This window comes from Haliotis rubra, unplaced genomic scaffold (assembly GCF_003918875.1).
Source record: "Haliotis rubra isolate DU_JTF1 unplaced genomic scaffold, ASM391887v1 Scf400, whole genome shotgun sequence".
NCBI classification, from domain to species: Eukaryota; Metazoa; Mollusca; class Gastropoda; order Lepetellida; family Haliotidae; genus Haliotis; species Haliotis rubra.
Window position 1 is genome coordinate 117,368 of NW_025767081.1, and position 12,755 is coordinate 130,122.

General features: G+C 37.4%; 1 protein-coding gene across 1 annotated transcript; it reads right to left on the bottom strand.

Annotated features, from left to right (window-relative positions):
• Positions 1-7,382: 7,382 nt before the first annotated feature.
• Positions 7,383-12,709, bottom strand: LOC124287461 (SUZ domain-containing protein 1-like). The gene is made up of 5 exons (XM_046724014.1): positions 12,545-12,709; positions 11,941-11,993; positions 10,145-10,261; positions 8,760-8,892; positions 7,383-7,499 (listed from the first exon to the last, which is right to left on the bottom strand). The coding sequence occupies exons 1-4, from the start codon at positions 12,596-12,598 to the stop codon at positions 8,763-8,765; spliced, it is 354 nt and encodes a 117-aa protein (XP_046579970.1). The 5' UTR covers positions 12,599-12,709; the 3' UTR covers positions 7,383-7,499; positions 8,760-8,762.
• Between the last annotated feature and the right edge of the window lie 46 nt (positions 12,710-12,755).

Here is a 12,755-nt window from a genome sequence, read left to right on the forward strand (position 1 = left end):
CTGTAAAGTGCATGTGTCATGATCAAACAACACAGGCAACATGATTCTCTTCCAAAGATGCTTTCCTTCAAATACATGTACTTATTATGACAAGACTGCATCGTTGATTCCAACCTGCTAAGTTCATATACTCATGGAAACAAATAAGGGAACACATGAAAGTACAAGTGTTCCTTTATTTCTTGATTTTTCACCAACAGTGCAATAGATACCTTGAGAAGAAACCCTGGAAAAGAATACAGGAACACTTATACTTTCATGTGTTCCCTTATTTGTTTCCATGAGTATATATAAAAGCATAGATATTTGAAGGTCGTGTTTCAGTTTTTGCAGAATTACAATTCATGTGTATTTTGGCAGAGTTGTCAGTGCAGTATATTTGAAAATGTAGACTGACATGGAAAACACTGTTGCTCCGTGTAAAGTCAAAATATAAATTGTTTATAGGGAGCAAAACAGAGAGATGGTTACCACAGCTAAATACATACCTTAACTTGCACCCATAATCACTGCCTATTAATATTATGCTGATTCGATATTGTACGCATATTTTAGCTGGTACCCATGCTTGTCATTAGAGGTGAGTAACGGCATCTGGTGGTCAGGCTCGCTGACTTAGTTGACATGTCATTGTATCCCAATTGCGCAGATCAATGCTCATGCTATTGACCACTAGATTGTCTGGTCCAGACTCGATTACTTACTTACCACCATGAAATAACTTGCTTGACAACGACATTAGAATCTATGTCAAAATGTCGCCTATACAGAATAAAGAAGTTGTATATCCATAAAAATAGTCCTCATTCTTCACCATGATATAGCTTGAATACTGTAGTGAGTGAGTGAGTGAGTTGGGTTTTACGCCGCTTTTAGCAATATTCTAGCAATATCACGGCGGGGGACACCATAAATGGGCTTCACACATTGTGCCCATGTGGGGATTCGAACCCGGATCGTCAGCGTGACGAGCCGACGCTTTACCCATTAGGCTACCCCACCGCCCCTTGAATACTGTAGAGTAGCATTCAACAACAAACAAAACAAATGGTACCCACACATAGCATGGCTTTCCTTTCCTGCTGTGTGATGACAGTCTGTAAATAATTTCATTTCGGACCAGATAAACATTGATTGACATGAACAGCTCACATCACCAACAGACCCGTGAAGGTCCGTGTTAGCATATTGATCTTCAGTGGTGGTGGTGGAATTGGGTTTAACGTCGTGTTTGAGAATATTTCGCTCATATGGCGACGTGCATGCGTGTGTATGTGTATGTGCGGCTGCTTGTACTAGCACAGACTGAAGCTGGTTTTATAGTGCTAGCCCACTGAGATACCATGCCGCAGTGAAGCATGAATACCCCACTCAGACACATTATACTGACCCCGAGCCGACCAGTCCTTGTTGTACCCATTAATGCCGGGCGCCAGGCAGGGACCAACAAGTACCATATTTTAATGTCTTTTGGTATGACGCAGTCGGGGATCGAACCCGCGACCTTCCGCACTCCGGGCGGACGCTCTAACCACTACACCACGGAGGCGGTCTGATCTTCAGTAACCCATGCTTGTAAGAACCAACTAACAGGATCGGGTGGTCAGGCTCGCTGACTTGGTTGACATACATGTCATCAGTTCCCAATTGCGCAGATCAATGCTCATGCTGTTGATAAATGGATTGTCTGGTCCAGACTCGATTATTTACAGACCACTGCAATATAGCTGAAATACTGCTGAGTGCTGGCATAAAACTAAACTCACTCACTCACATCACCAACACTACCCAGCCTGCACTTCCCATCAACAGTGTCAGACCCCACCACACAGACAACAACACAACCTGGAAAATAGATGAGGCATTTACTTCATTTAACATAAATTCTATAAACATTTCATTAAAACCAGTTTGTCACTCACAATGCAAATTTATTATCCCTTCCCATGGGTCATGATCAGCTTTCATGTTTTAGCCACAGATACTTCATCAAAAAGCTTAACACATTTCAGAAATTACACTTGGAACACATGGCACAAATAATTCAACCATGATCATTTCATTTCACATAACAGTCGAACCGTGACATTGCCACTACATATGACTGATCATAATTGAATTTCCATTACCATGGTTACAGACAATTAGATAACCATTGTAACAAATAAATCATCCCCTCTGTTCATGGGTTTCAGACTGTAACAATGTCAGCACCCACACATAAAGTAATAACAAAACCTGTATCATACATTTCACGATTTCACATTTTGGACCTACTGGCTCTCATTCTTGTTTTAGTATTTTAACATTTTACTAGATAGTCCACTTAATTTCCTCAATCAGCTTACAGTTAGGAAAAGGCTGTTTGGTACAAAACCTAATATTAATTATTTTTTTCGCATTTCACATTCAAATACTTTTCAAAAGAAGCTACATGTCATTACAGTATAACTATATGAATACAAGAGAATATTTAGCTTTTGAATAGTATACATGCATTTCTACATATCAGTTACCTTTCTGCAATAGCCATGGTGCAATACAGACAACTTAATATAACACTGAAAATAATTTTTGACTGTTTAAATCATCAACTGTTGTTTCATATGCATATTTTTTAATTTATTTAAATACATGTCGGTTGTTAATGCCACACTGTACGATGGCATTTGGTCCATCATAGAGAGACTCGTAAAGGCAAATATATACAACATTAAAACTCCATTTTCCACCAGGTTTTAGTCTCTGATCGGTTGAATCAAAATATGAGGAAACCGTTGCTTAGTTTCATCAGTAAACATCATACGTTGCTATGTTACCTTCCAACTCCTAAATGCCCATCAAGCATAAAAAAGAGCCCTAAACCTACATAAGTATTCTTGGACACAAATTAGATTTGTTCATACCAAAATCTCTGAGGTATTTATCATTGAATTCTTCAGTGTCTATATCAGTACAAGATGTGGTTACAGTAGCTTACAGTAACCGCATCTAAATTTCTAATTATGCTCACTGATTTAAATATTTAACAAGACATTTTTATTCAAATATATGCCAATATGTGTTTTAATTACTTTCCTTTCATATGAATACTTCAATTTTTTCTTGTCAAGGATTCTCAATCAAAACAAAAGCATGGTGTACTTAAACAAGATGGCAACAAGGCTAGTTCATGGTTTACACAGTACCTCAATTCAAATTTTAATTTTATTAAATAACACATGTTCTGCTCAAAAGAATATTAAATAACATTTCATATGACAACAGTTAATCTTAATAGTAACACAGAAAATTAAAGTTATAATACAAATGAACTGAATGTTTTTGATTGATAGATTAACTTTGGTAAATATGAATCAGGGTTTTTTCAACTTCTCCCAAAAGAGTAACGATAGGACTATGAAAGAATCAGGTATACTATATATTTTAGGAGGTAAGTGAAGAAAATATTTGATAGATATATAGCTTCTGGAACTATTTACACAAATTAGAAATATACAGGTGCTGTTAACTCTAAACCTCGAAGCCATCAGTAGTTATATACAGAAAAGCTGATATAATTATCACATGTGTTCTAAATTCTAAAATGTAACATTGATTAGTAATATATACTCAGGAGCTCATTCTTTAGCATTTTAGCATGCAGCCAGAAGCACATCTCTTACTATAATAAATAAATTTTCTGCATTTCGAAGTTTTCACATGGAAATAACTGAAATCTTTCAGAAAGAAATCAATATTTACATTCAAACAAACAAAAACTCTTTCGAGGAAGGTAGACAAATCATGTCTCATATAATGCTTTGTTTATGATAAATACTACTGTTTCCTTATTGTTTTGGCAAAGGGAACTCCCTTTTCTTCAGCCATACTTGGGCATGGGGAGGAGGGGAGGGTACAGACACATGACCCTTAATTTCAGATCAGTCGGTAAAAGAATATAATACTTGAAATTTCACAAATATTTTTCACATTTTTGCTTAGGATTCATCATAAATTGTTTTTTCCGTCAGTATATAAGATTCATTTTAAACAGGGACCATGACAGAATGTGAGTCTTTCGGGTAAGCAGAATAAATAAAAGAATCCTTTTCATTTTTTTCACATTTTTATATTTCAGTGTTTGCAGACTATTAAACAAGTTGTATAAAATGTCTATCCCTGCCAGAGATAATGAATTCTAAAGAGAAACAGGATACAAGGACTCCTATAATCTATATTCTTTTTCACCTTACAGAGAAATTAGTATGTGTTTCTGTAGAGAACCTCTACCTATTGGCTGTTACAGACTTTGCTAAGATTTAGTGGGCTATTGTCATGTGACACAATGTACAATACAAAGCACAACCCATGAAGATATCACCTGTGTTTTGGGGGGATTTTGACAATCATTGTACATCTCTCATGGTACATAACGCATCATGACAATCATGGTACACAATGTATCACACCCTTAATGGTAGATAACACATCATGACAATCATGGTACACAATGTATCACACCCTTAATGGTAGATAACACATCATGACAATCATGGTACACAATGTATCACACCCTTAATGGTACAGAACACATCATGACAATCATGGTACACAATGTATCACACCCTTAATGGTAGATAACACATCATGACAATCATGGTACACAATGTATCACATCCTTTATGGTACATAACACATGACAATCATGGTACACAATGTATCACATCCTTTATGGTACATAACACATCATGACAATCATGGTACACAATGTATTACACCCTTTATGGTACATAATGATTCATGACAATCATGGTACACAATGTATCACACCCATTATGGTAGACAATGCATCACATTATTCTTGGTACCCAGTGCATCATGACAACCATGGTACACAATGCATCATGACAATCAAGATACAATGCATCACCATAATCAAGGTACATGTACACAGTGTACCACACCCTTTATGCTACACAATGCATCATAACAAACATGCTACATATCACATATACATTTAGTATCTGGTACTTTCATAAGGATATTACCTTTATTCCATGTCCAAACATTAATTATAATGTGGAACTTTTGGCCAAGAAATGTTCCCAAGAGATAAACTTTTACAGAATTAAGCATTTTAGTATGTATTAAATATAACAATTACAAAAATAATACAAAGGATAAATGTATGATGAAGGCCCTTTCGGTGCTCTAGAAATGCAAAACTTCAGAATTATGGAGAAATCTTCAACATGTTGAAGAAACTGCTGGTTGAGTCCTTTCAAGCTTGGGGGATTAATGTTCTACGTCGTAATATCAGACTCAGGGCATCATCTGTGTTACATCTATCCAAGTAGTTTTTGTGAAAAGAGTATTTTAATACTTCAAGAGCAAGATTTCTAGGTATATGGACCTTAATGTCAACCAAGGATTTTCTTGTTGCCCATTACATTTCTTACAAGCTGCAAGCAGTATATTCTTTTGTTAAAACATAGTTCATGTAAATCAGACAACTGGTAACATGATAGACAAAGTGCCTCAATCAGATCTTTGATTAAAACAGAATTCTTAACAATGCAAAGCCCCTTTACCCAGTGACCGTGTACATATGTACCAATATCATCATGATCGAATACATTTTTTAAATTAACAGCTCGTCTCAACAAGCACAGACTTACATTCAACAAGGCGCTGAATAATTATATATATGTTCCTGGAACAGTAAAAGATTCCTTCTATGTGAACTGCAAAAGTCTTTCTCAATCTCATTGTAGGGTATGTTATATTTGGGATTACACTTTCTTAGTAAAGTACAGATTCTAGTACTTTTTGGGTTGAGTCCCATCCGGGATTCAAACCCACACCTTCAGAGTCAGGCACCTAATCGCTAGCACACAATGTCAGACGCCTAGACCGCTCAGCCACTGCGTGGACTTTGTGTACCCCTCTGATAAGTGTTAATTGGCACGGCTCCCACGGCCGAAAGCTATGAAAAGTACTAGAATCTCTACTATACCAAGAAAGTGTAATCCCAAATATAACATATGTTACATTTGACCACTTTCTAAAAATGGCATTGTGTATTTCATAGTTTTCGGCCTTTGGAGCCGTGCCAATTAACACTTATCAGAGGGGTACACAAAGTCCGCAGTCTAGACTACCAGTTGTCCGACTTCCATTTTTATGTGGAAGCCGCAGTGGCTGAGCGGTCTACGCGTCTGACTTTGTGTGCTGGCGATTAGGTGCCTGACTCTGAAGGTGTGGGATCGAATTCCGGATGGGACTCAACCCAACAAAGTACTAGAATCTGTATGTTACTCAGAAAGTGTAATCCCAAATAAACCATGTTACATTTGACCACTTTCTAAAAATGGCATTGTCTATCTCATTGTAGGGCTCAATCATGCTTCCTCAATACTTGTTCATTTACAGAAAGAAATTAGTTGTAAATGATAAATTCCTTGTACACACTGATATCAAGAGCCTTTTTACTGTTTGTGTTGGCTTGTTTGCAGAGATGTATTGTATTGGGAGTAAAAATACTATCTCAATGCTAAAGAGATGCTTCAGAGAGTAAAGATTTGTTGTTAATATCTTAATGTCTACTGATAAAAATACATGACATTAAACTTTATTTTATTTTGCTATAGCTAGTGAACAGAACATCCACATAAGGTCTTTTCACAATTAATGCAGAATAGAAGTCCCTCTGGACTGAAATCTTAAAATAATTCACAAAGCTAAAACTGTAACATTTTCAAATAGATTGTTGTTCTTGAATATCCACAATAAAATGATTTTAAAAAATAAAACTCAAGCACCAATTGGACAAAAAGTAAAGATTCCAACAATTTGAATCTATTGCTTTCACGATTAAAATCACATGCATTCAATGAATGTTTGGTCATTTTTTTTTCACCACTGCCTCTTCTCCAAGCTTCAGGCGAGCAAAAGCAAGCAGACACCAAGCTGACCTTGACCACTTCATTTGAAGGTCATGCAGATTTATCCAGTAAGGAGCAGGGAGTGCTTCTTTTCTGTATGACGGTCAGTGCCGATCATTTTGCATGACTTTGGGGACTGAAGTCACATTGTTCCAGCAGTCAGAACCAGACGTGGACTGTTTGGGGATTTGGGAAATCTATTACCATAACATGATCCAGTCAACCGTAAGGGAGAGAGGGAGAATGACAAGTAGCTGCTCTTAAATGTTTGCTTTCATATCATTCAGCCTACATTCATTGATAATAAAATAAACATTCATAAAATATCTATCATATTAGTGATTTTTCAGATTGGGTATTAAAATCATTATTCATCTCCCTTGAAGTCTGGACCTGATATGTTATGCACTGGTATCTAGTTCAAATGACTGCTGTTGGTTGGAGTTGACAAAATCTCTCTTAAGACGTTATCTTTCAAGATTGAATCCAGGGGTGCCATCAGGTCCTTTCGGCTGACGAGACACGGCATTGTCGGCTGGGGATACCTCAAACTTTTGGACCAATCCAGCAGGTCTGTAAATGAAAAGACATTTCCAAATATGCTTTCATATTCACATGGAAAAAACAGGTTTCAAATTTAGATCAATTATAGAGTATATTGAGTGAGTGAGTTAGGTTTTACGCCACCTTTAGCAATGTTCCATCAATACCACGGCTGGGGATACCAGAAATGGGCTTCACACATTGTACCCATGTGAGAAATCGAACACAGGTCGAGTATATTGAACACTGTGGGGATTACAATAGGTCGCCTGCAACCTATTCTGGCCATAAGAAGCAACCTTATGGTTGTTGTTTTTTGTTTTACTCCGCACTCAGCAATAGTCCAGTTATATGTCAAAAGTCTGTAAATAATTGAGACTGGACAAGACAATCCAGTGATCAACAGCATGAGCATCGACCTACGGAATCGGGATATGATGACATGTGTCAACCATGTCAGCAAGCCTGAACACTCGATCCCGTTAGTCGCCTTTTACAACAAGTCTGGGTAATTGAAGACCAATTGTAACCCAGATGGCGAACTTATGGATCAGACTGAAGCTGGTATTGAATTTGTCAGTTGTACTTGATCGCTATATGTTCCTCAAATTTGTCCATTTTCCAAATTTCCTAGACCCATGCTTGTATCATAACTTAACAATCAGCTCAAATGACTCAAAGCTCTTATGGATAAACCTCTATGACATTATGTAGTGGCCACAACAAAAGACTTCATCATCACACATTTCTTTTTTGAGAAACTTGTAACTTATCAATGAGCCCTCTTATACATGCTAAATTCCTTGTCCAGAATAATGTCTAGACCCTTTGGTTCTTGTGTTTGTATATTTGTTTCTTGCTTAATGCTGCACTCGGCAGTATTCCAGCCATATGGCAGCAGTCTGTCAATAATAGCGTCCAGATCAGACAATCCAGTCATCAATTATGAGCATCGGTCTATGCAGTTGGGATACGATGACATGTTAGTCAACTCTTACGACAAGCATGGATTGCTGAAGACCAATTCTAACCCACTTCTTCACGGGTAATGTTTTGTAAATAATTATGTCTGGACCAGACAGTCCACTAACTTACACCAAGAACATCATTCCAAATGATTGGGATAGAATAACATGTAGTCAAACAAATCACCAAGTCTGACCACCCAATCCACATCGTCAGGTGATAACAAGCATAATTTGCTGGTCCTAACACGTCAAGGAGTAAGATGATACATCAGTACACAAGTTGTGCATGCTTCATGGTGATATGTCAGACAAGCATGAATACCTCTCATCTCCCCTGTCCTGCCTCCACGTCATTAGCTGATGGTTCTTCCAAACTTCCAAAGATCCTCAGTCTCGCTTGGGCATATTCAGCTTCACGCTGTTCCAGAGTTTTCATTGGTTTGGCTGCCTGATTGCTGAAAACAAAGTGGCTGGTTTACCAGCTGCTCACACAAGAGAAGGGTATGACCGAAACGATGGGACAGACTAACAGTAAGGCCCAAACTGAAGTCAGGTATATGGCCTTCTTTTTCAGCTTGTTTTACAGATTTGTCCCTGAACAATTCAACGGGAAAACACACACATAAAAACATGAAACCTGACATGACAAGGCAAGGTACATGGATGTAAGCTAGTAGCTCTCACTGTCATCACTGAACTGTCATATAATTGATGTTAAATCAATGCAGAGGTGGCACATTTGGATGGCCAAGTCATCACATCACTGTGTTACTAATCCAGTAAATATAGATAGTCCAGTCAGGCTTGCGGGTTCAACTGACTCATTACAGCCCATACATTAACATTAAAAGCTGTCATACATTTTGTACACAGAACAGTATGGTCTGGTTATCTCCTATTACAGGCTACTACAATAACATGATTGAGCAAATCAGTGCTCAAACAGTAATACATGCTATTGGTGCATGTTGACACACATAAACTGCTCCCCGACCGCGTCATACCAAAAGACTCCAAAATATGGTACTTGTTGGTCCCTGCCTGGCGCTCGGCATAAATGGGTACAACAAGGACTGGTCGGCTCGGAGTCAGTATAATGTGTCTGAGTGGGGTATTCATGCTTCACTGCGGCATGGTATCTCAGTGGTCCAGCACTATAAAACCAGCTTCAGTCTGGGCTAGTACAAGCAGCCGCACATACACATGCATGGAAGTCATATGTGCAAAATATTCTCACGCACGACGTTAAACCCAATTTCACCTCACCTCACATAAACTGCTAGAACCTCATAACTCAACTTTGCAAGCAAAGGAGCTAGGTGAGGTGAAATGAAATGGGGTGTAAAACCGTGTAACATCACAATTTGGCACTTATGAAGCAGCTTGCAAGACATGTTGTACTAACATGCTTGTACTAATCAGTTTTATAATACTAGCCTACAGATGAACTGTTTGACTGGCATTTTAGAAGTTGATGAATAAGGTATGATACTTTATGGACAACAACTTCTTTATTATATTATGATGCGACGTTTCATTAAAGATTCTTTTACCGTTGTCAATCAAGACACACTGTTATCCATAAAGTATCATACCTTTCTCAGCCTACAGATATACCATGCTGCAGCTCATGATGGCAGGTGCTCTGACCACTAGACCATCAAGTACTGGTTACTTTGAGGGAAACATATAACAAAACTCATGTACCTGTTAGTTGCATTCACAGTTTTGGGAGACACAGTGTCCCTCTTCAGTATTCGGACTTGAGGCTGGTACTCGGTTCTAGCTGTGTCTTCTCTCATGCCAGCTGCCAAAACTGAGGCACTGAATTTCAGAAACACAGGGAAAAAAATTGTCAATGCTTTTACTAAAAGAATGGTCTTTTATATGGACTAGAGCTTAAAGATTGATTGAATAATATGCACTGAAAGCTTGCATGAAATATAACATTCATAAACATCCCGGATTTTACACTTCAGGTACTTAGAAGTACTTAACTTAACCTTAAAAATTCTATTTCATCCACCATGTGCCCCATTTTGAACAGAAATAAGAACATGTATATCCAAGAGTGTATTCAGTCTACAATTTTTTATCAGCATCTGAGAATCAGACACACAGTCCTCAACTACTATGGGAGTTCCCTCTTCTGCTGATTGGTCTAGTATCAACTATCTTTGCGAAACAAATCACAACTGGTTTATCTAGGATTGTCTTGCCTGGAAAATTGAGAAAATTCACTATGTTATACAAATTGGCATTTTTGTAATTGCTCTTAATTTTTCAGATTTATCAGCGTTTAAGCATTACATTTTAACTTTGCATTCAAAGGAATACTGTTAAACTAAAGAGTGAAAGACTGTTTCTTTAACATGGTCCTTATACCAGTGAAACATAAGTCACCTCCAAACATGCTGAAAGGCAATAACCATTACTAATAACTAATTAGTACATGATCACAGAGGGGTACACAAAGTCCGGGGTCTAGACTACCATTTTTTTTGTGAAAGCAGCGGTGGCTCAGTGGGTAAGGTGGCTGACTTTGTGTGCTGGCGATTAGGTGCCTGGATCAGGGTGTGGGTTTGAATCCCGGATGGGACTCTACCCAACAAAAGAACTAGAATCTGTATTTTACTGAGAGAGCATAATCCCAGATATAACATATGTTACCAAATTCTTAAAAAGAAATTTATAAAACTTGCTTTACTCTCATGAAGCTTTAGGAGACATTATCATTGCTTTATAATAATTATAATAAATATCACTGACATCTTTTGACCAAAGAAAATACATGATGTTTGTTGAGATTCTTGAGAGGCATACAGAAGTTGGTGTTCAAGTATAAGACAAAATATTATGGATGTCAACTTCTTTTTATTGCATGCACAACGTTTCTGGGCTTTTCCTTGTCCCTTCATCATCCACCTGATGAAGAGGCAAGGAAAAGCCCAGAAACGTGTTTACGATAAAAGGAAGTTGACATCCATAATATTTTGTCTTATACATGATATTAGATACTTTAATTCCTTGATATTAAGTTTTCATGAATAAAGATTCACAATCGTTAATATCCATGAACCGTGTCACATTTGCCTCATAATGTATTCTGTGTAGCCTTAGAGTTATGTCATATTTTAAAACAAATTTCACATGTTTACAAGTTTGTTATTTAATGCCACACTCAGCAATATCCCCACATATGACAACAATCTGTAAATGGTCCAGTCAGAACAAAACAATACAGTGATTACAGTTGGTACTTGATGACAATAACATGCATCAAAAAAGTGAGCAAGTCTGACCACTTAATTCCAGTCATTTGACTCTTGTGACAAGTAACCCACATTTTCACATGGCCCATTTAAATTCCTCTTATTGATACACAAAAATATCACTACTAAACTCAATATTCCGTGTTTTCAGAAGAACTTAAGAATTTGACAAGCTAGAAAACATCACCAAGTAATTTAAAATATACTTGTGTTAAGATGCTGATAACTTACGTGGCTGTTTTTGGAGCTTTAACTTTCATTTCATCCAAACGCTTGTCCAATATCTGAAACATGACACAAAACCAAAGTCGCAAGGAGTTTGTCAAAAGGAAAGGGCACAGGTATATTCTTAATTGACATATTCTGTCATTTTATCGACAAACTCTGTTACACTATACACAGCGGAAATGACACTTCACATTGTTTAAACTAAAACACAAGGCGCATATGTTGTCATTCTTGGTTTTGTACTTTCATGAAGCCATAATAACAATAACATGATTTGAAAATTGATCTCAAGAATTATTGTTTAAGTATTCAGCTTTGTCCCCAAACATTTTATGGTTCCAAAGACCTTTACACAAACATTAAAGGCTAAAAAAATCCTGTTCTAACACATTTTCTTTTCCGATTTTCAGGGAGATTGGAACCAGGTAACAGTTCAAAATGAGGGGGTGTAGGAGGATCAGTTGACAATAGCGGAGTTAGTCTAACTGAAAGTCAAGCACAGTACTTTGTAAAATCCTCCCAAACCGTTTTCAAGTGCAGTATATCAAACTCATCAGCCTAGATGTGTTATACAGAAACACAAATGTTACGAGTAATAGACACTAACGCCCTGATCTTCTTGATCTTCCCAACTGTCAAGCACTTCTCCGTCTTCCGCCATTGCGGCTTCCTCAGCCGATTTCGGGATGTTGAAAATGAATTCCTCACCAAAGTATCTTGTGTACCCAGTATTATACGACTGAGGAGATTAAAGCACCGTTTAAAAGGTCCGTAGAATACGTCCAAGTTTTATCTTTTAATATGACACAAATAGAAGT